The following is a 6,000-nucleotide window of genomic DNA, read 5'->3' as shown; positions in this document are numbered from 1 at the left end:
TCTCTCTCCCCTTCCTCCTCTCCCTCCCTCCTCTTCCTCCTTCTCTCTCTCCCTGTCTCCTTCTCTCTCTCCCTGTCTCCCTCTCCTCCCTCCTCTCCCTCCTTCTCTCTCTCCCTTCCTCCTCTCCCTCCCTCCTCTTCCTCCTTCTCTCTCTCTCCCGCTCTCCTTCTCTCTCTCCCTGTCTCCCTCTCCTCCCTCCTCTCCCTCCTTCTCTCTCTCCCTGCCTCCCCCTCGCTCCCTCCCTCCTCCTCTCTCTTCCTGCCTTCCTCTCCCTGCCTCCCTCCTTCTCTCTCTCTCTCCCTCCTTCTCTTTCCCTCCTCTCCATCCCTCTCTCTCTTCGGCGAGCGGAGGAGAGAAGCCCGCAGCCTGCTCGCCGGAGGGGCAGGGGAGGGCAGGGCGCGCAGGAAGCGGCGGCAGCGGCGGGCCTCCCGCCTCCTCCTCCCCGGGAGGCTGGGATGGGGCCAGGCAGCGGCTCGAGCCGGCCGAGAGGTGGCGGCTGTGCCAAAGCTGCCTGGGAGCCCGGCGCGTGGATCGCTCTCGGCTGAGGAGCAGAGCCCGCGGGAGGAGGAGGAAGAGGAGGAGGAGGAGAAGCGAAAGCGGCAAGCCGGGCGCGCGCGCGCCCCCGCTCCGCTTTGCGGTTGGACCCCCCCGGGGCAAAGCGGGGGGGGGGGAGGCCGCGAAAGAACCAGCGAGGAGCCCTGTCGCTGCGCCCCCGCTCCGCTCGGCCGGCAAGATGGGCTGCTGGAGCCGGAGGCTCGTCGGAACCGGAGCTCCGTCGCTACTGCTGGTCTTGGCGGTCCTGCTGCTCCTGGCCGGGCAACAGCCGAGCGCCGGCCGGAAACCTCCTAAGAGAAGATGCGCGTCGGGCTGCACCTGCACCAAGGACACGGCGCTGTGCGAGGGAGTCAAGGAGATCCCCCGCGATCTGCCCCCCAACCTCATCTCCCTGTAAGCTTTCTCCGGGCGAGGGGAGGGGAGGGGGCTTCTTTTAACCTCCCCCCTCATCTACTTTCCTTCCTTTTTTTTAAAAAAAATCCCTCCTTGCTTAGCAAAAGAGCTAGTGGATCTCCCGGATGATACACATTGAATCTACCCCCTCCAAGATCTTCCAGGATCAAGGCTGAAATCTACTTGGTTCCCTCTTCCAAGATCAAGGCTCACAGCTACATGGTCCCCTCTCCCAAGATTAAAGCTTGGGGGCCGGGGGGGGGGGGCTTCCCAGGAGTAATAGACACCCCCTTCTCCCAAGGAAGACCTCCCCCCCCCCCCCTGGGCTGCCCCTTCTCCCCATCTTCTAAAAACTGCCATGAAAGGGGTCGTGGGAACAGGCCCAAGATCTGCACTTCTGGCAGAGTCCGAACTCTTACTTCAAGGCTAGCCTTGCCTGGAGAGTTGAGGGCAACTTTTGTGGGGTCTCTGGATGGGGAGGGGAGGAAGAGGGGGCTGGAAGTGGCGGGGAAGAAGCTGGGACATTGAGCTAGCAGGAAGCCCCAGGAAGTGCACTGCTTCCCCTTAGTCCTTTGCTGCACCTCTGGTGCAATGATGGAAAGCAGGTTAGCAGGGAGATGTGGCTGGGGAGACATGGATTTTAATCCAGAGGACACCCCAAAAAAACACAAATTCTGTTTGAGGAGGGCTGAAATTCAGTGTGCATCCTCTCCCTTCTTCCTAGGGACTCACCTCCTAAAAGTAGGGTACCTTAACATCTAGCTGTTTCCTGTTTTCTTCCAGTGTGGTTTTTTTTGGGGGGGGGAATATCTATGGTAACGGGGCAGTTTCCAGCAAATCTTGCATCACTGGATCCCCAAAACAACAACCTTCTGAAAGAAGAGAGGCTGAGGAAAAAGCCACTGGTCCAGGTTCAACCTGAGTCAGGAAAAAATGCCAATTTAGATTTCTCTCATCCGGATCTTAATCGGTAACAGCAGCACGCTGGCATCCCTAAATCATGGAAAGATGTCCCTCCTTGACAGGATGGGCAGCATTGCTGAAATTGGCAGCTACGAGCGTTCCCTCCCACCCCCCCACCGTGCCCAAATAATTGCAGATCCCCTGAGGAAATTGGATGCAGCTTGACAAAGCCCCCCCCCCCTTTGAAACTTGGAATATTGCCAGACATAACACCTCCATGCACACAAATGCGCCTCAAGGTGATGCAGGTAAATTTCTCCAGGTAAAGCTGGCTCCAGGAAAGTTCTCTTGTCCCCTCACAGGGGAGGGAGGGTTCAGATGGGAACATTCAGAATTGTGGATTGCTATCCAAGGAGCCTCTTGATGGTAGATTTCTGGCTAAGCGAGGAGGAATTGATGTGGTCCTTCCCTTTGGACCAGGTGATGGTACAGTTGTTTTGTTGCTGAGAATCTCTCTCTCTCTCCCTCTCTCCCCTTCTCTCCCTACCACCCTCCTCTTCCTCTCTCTCCCTCCTTCCCTCCTCTCTCTCCCTCCATCTTCTCTCTTTCCCCCCTCCCCCTCTTCCTCCCTCTCTCCTCCCTCCTTCCCTCTCTCCCCCTCCCTTCTTCTCTATCCTCTTTCTCCCTCTCTCCTTTCCCTCATTCCCTCCTCTCTCTTTCCCCCTCCCACCCATCTCTCCCTCCCTCTCTCCTGTTCCTATCTCTCTCTCTCTCCTTCCCCCTCTCCTCTTCCCTCCTTCTCTATCCTCTTCCTCTCCCTCATTCCCTCCTCTCTCTTCCTCTCTCTCTCTCCCTCCTATTCCTATCTCTCTCTCTCTCTCCTTCCCCCTCTCCTCTTCCCTCCTTCTCTATCCTCTTCCTCTCCCTCATTCCCTCCTCTCTCTTCCTCTCTCTCTCTCCCTCCTATTCCTATCTCTCTCTCTCTCTCCTTCCCCCTCTCCTCTTCCTATCTCTCTCCCCCTCCATCTTTCCCTCCTCTCTCTCTCTCTCTCTCTCTCTCTCTCTGTATCTCTCTCTCTCTCTTTCAGGTGTCTCATTCGCTCTGGCTTCACCGAGGTCTTGGAAGGCAGTTTTCAACAGGTGCCGTCTCTCCAGCTGCTGTAAGGATCCTCTCGGTTGTGAGTGTTGTGGCATGCATCTAAACGTGTGTACTTTTAAGTGTCCCTCAGCTGGTGTGTATGGTACATGAGCACCCGTCTCTGTTTTGCTAGCCAATCTCCCAGTCCAAGGATCTTGCCAAGAAGCCTTCTGAATGTGACTCCTTGGTCTAATTGTGTAACTGCCTAGTATTTCACCCAATTTCTGATAAGGAGGCTGGCAAGGATTGTGCCCTTCTTTGGTTCTAGAGGTATGTGCACTTGTTTCCTTTCCTTTTGATCGTTCTTGGTGGATCCATCAGTCCACCTTGGAAGCTCTCCCTGTGGACTTGGGAGTGGAAAGGAGAGCAATACTCACTATGCAAAGTGTTTGGCATGATGTGGACTTGGGAGTGGAAAGGAGAGCAATACTCACTATGCAAAGTGTTTGGAATGATGTGATTCTGTTTACCTACACATCTGGATTCTGCAAGACTTAGTTTCAGAATTCCCAATCTGACACCCTTCCCTAGGTAGTCCTTGACTTACAACAATTCGTTTAATGTCATTTTCAGGCACTGAAAACAGTGACTCATGGCCGTTTTTCACACAACCATTGCCGCATGTCCATGTCATCAAAATTCGGATGCCTGGCCACTGACACATATTTATGACTGTTTCAGTGTCCTGGGGTCGCTTGGGATCCTCTCTTATGACTTTCTGACAAGCAAAGTCAATGGGGAAGCCAGGCTCACTTAACAAACGTATTACTAACTTAACAACTGTAGTGATTCATTTAACAACTGCAGGGGGAAAGGTCATTAAACGGCACAAAACTCAGTCGAGGACTATGTGTGTCAGCCTGCAGCTCTTCAGATATTTAATCAGCCTCCCCTCAAGGCTGCAATTTCATCACATCTGGATGTTAAGCAAGGATGAGATTATTCCCTCTGGAGTTACAAGATTAGGATTAGTCGGCAAAGTCATTTTAATTGACGATTAGCAGCAGCCAATTAAACAGTCAGCAAATTTGCGCATACCTCTGTCTCTGCAGATCAGCCTATGCAAAGCAAAAGAAAACAAAAATACCCGCAAACTCTCTACGTATAATTATAACAGGCACCAATGGCATGTTAGGACAATCACTCCTCTTCCTGAAGGAGCAAAAACAGAGTGTGCACTTTTTCAAATTGCACACATTGCAGAACGATTACACCATTGGGAAAAAAAAGAAGAGACTCTTCAGGACAAGTTTTTCTCAAGCCATGGCTTCCTGGGGAATTCTGGGAATTGAAGTCCACACGTGTTCAAAGTTGCCAAGTTTGGGAAGCCTTGCTCTAGGGCAGCGGTCACCAACTGGTGGTCTGTAGACCACTAGTGGTCTGTGAAGTACCCGTGGGTCGCCCATGAGGCCAATGTTGAGAAAAGACACGGACACGAGCTTTCTCGGGATGAGGCGACCCAGATTGGACCCTGGGAGCCCCTTTTATTGAGATAGGACAAAGGCAGGAGGAGCAATCAGCATGTGATTTAAGACAGCCTGTCAAACTACAATTGCTAATCTACTGCTCAGGGAAGTTCTGTCTATATATGGTCAAATCCTGGGCGTCGTTGGGTAAGGCACATCTAGAGTAAACTATCAGGATGTTATGTTCTTTTAGGAGTTTGTTTTTTCCTGTGTGGTTCAGCGTGGCTCTGCATGCCCTGTTATGCACTGTGCCATGGGTGACTGCCACGCCTACACAAGGAGTTATATGACAACAGTGGTCCACGAGAAAGTTTCGGTGGTCCGCAGAAAAAAATATTTGCATTTTTTATATTGCACTAAATCGGGGGTCCTCAAACTGTGCCCCCTGGGAAGGATGTGTGCAATGAACGCTTGTGTTGCTGCAGAGAGTCTCCTCCTTGGGGGTCTTTTTGTGAGGGTCGGAGGGAGGAAGAAATTCCGACTCGGGGTCTGCTTCAGCCTCCTGGTGTGGGGCTTTGGGCGAAGGTTGGAGGGAAGTGCTGCTGGTGGTGAAGAGCCAGAGGGCCTCATTCCAGTGGGACCGCATCAGTGGTGGGTTTCAAAATTTTTAGAACCTCTTCTGTAGGTGTGGCCTGCTTTGTGGGGGTGGCTTGCTGGCCATGTGACCAAGTGAGAGTGGCTTGGCATTCATGTGACTGGGTGGGTGTGGCCAACTTGTAAAATGTGGTGAAACTCACTTAACAACACTCTTGCTTAGCAACTAAAATGTTGGCTCAGGAATTCTGGCATTGAAGTGTGCAGGTCTTAAAGCTGTCAAGTTACAAGACCCTTGCACCCCTAATCGTTTAGGGAAAAAGGTGTTCAAACTTGACAGCTTTAAGACTTGTAGACTTCAACTCCCAGAATTCCTCCTCTCGCTCTTCATCTTGAGGATGTGCGGACGGGTGGGGGCAGGGAGCTGGAACTGGTTCTAAATGGCACTGTAGATTTGTAGAACCTCTTCTATAGAAGAGGTTGGAACTGGCAGAAACCCACCCCTGGACTGCATCATGGCCTGGAACTGGCTGACATCTCATCCCCACTGAGTCTCCAGGTGCCGGTACCTGGCCTTACACTCCTGCAGGAAAACTCCCTCTGCTTGGAAAACCTATGCTCGTAGTCCTCAGTGAGGTGCTTCTGCTGAGCCTCCTTCTTGGTCAGATCCAATTAGAACTGAGCTGTTTTGCCAACTCTTTCTCGTGGTGGCTGCTTAGCTCCAGCAACTGCTTCCTGTTGGGGCCCTAAGTTGAGGAAGCAAGGAGTGGCGGGGAGGGGAGGGGCGAGTAGAGGCCGGTGAGGCACCCCTCGACGTGAGTGACATTGAGATGGCCACGCCCACCCAGTCACATGACCACCTAGCCATGCCCACCCAGCCAGTCATTAGGCAGATCGTATTAGTGGCCCGGGGGATTTAAAATTATGAATTTAGTGGTCCCTGAGGTCCGAAAAGTTGGTGACCCCTGCTCTAGGGTGAATACTTGGTATACTTAATCCATTAAAGGTTTG

The 6,000-nt window shown here is 52.7% G+C and overlaps 1 protein-coding gene across 2 annotated transcripts in view; it reads left to right on the top strand.

Moving 5' to 3' along the window:
- The window catches only part of LOC116515442 (leucine-rich glioma-inactivated protein 1-like), a 31,509-nt gene that overhangs the window by 2,287 nt on the left and 23,222 nt on the right, over positions 1 to 6,000 (top strand). The window contains exons 1-2 of one of the 2 annotated variants that reach the window (XM_032227485.1): positions 333 to 948; positions 2,940 to 3,011. In XM_032227485.1, coding sequence (XP_032083376.1) covers positions 734 to 948; positions 2,940 to 3,011 — 287 coding nt within the window. In that variant the 5' untranslated portion in view covers positions 333 to 733. Of the gene's footprint in view, positions 1 to 332; positions 949 to 2,939; positions 3,012 to 6,000 lie in introns of those variants that run through there. The other variant, XM_032227486.1, reaches the window with a different exon arrangement.

Source organism: Thamnophis elegans, chromosome 12 (genome assembly GCF_009769535.1).
Source record: "Thamnophis elegans isolate rThaEle1 chromosome 12, rThaEle1.pri, whole genome shotgun sequence".
NCBI lineage: Eukaryota > Metazoa > Chordata > Lepidosauria > Squamata > Colubridae > Thamnophis > Thamnophis elegans.
Note: the sequence above shows the minus strand (reverse complement) of the source record. Positions and strands in the feature narration are given on the sequence as shown.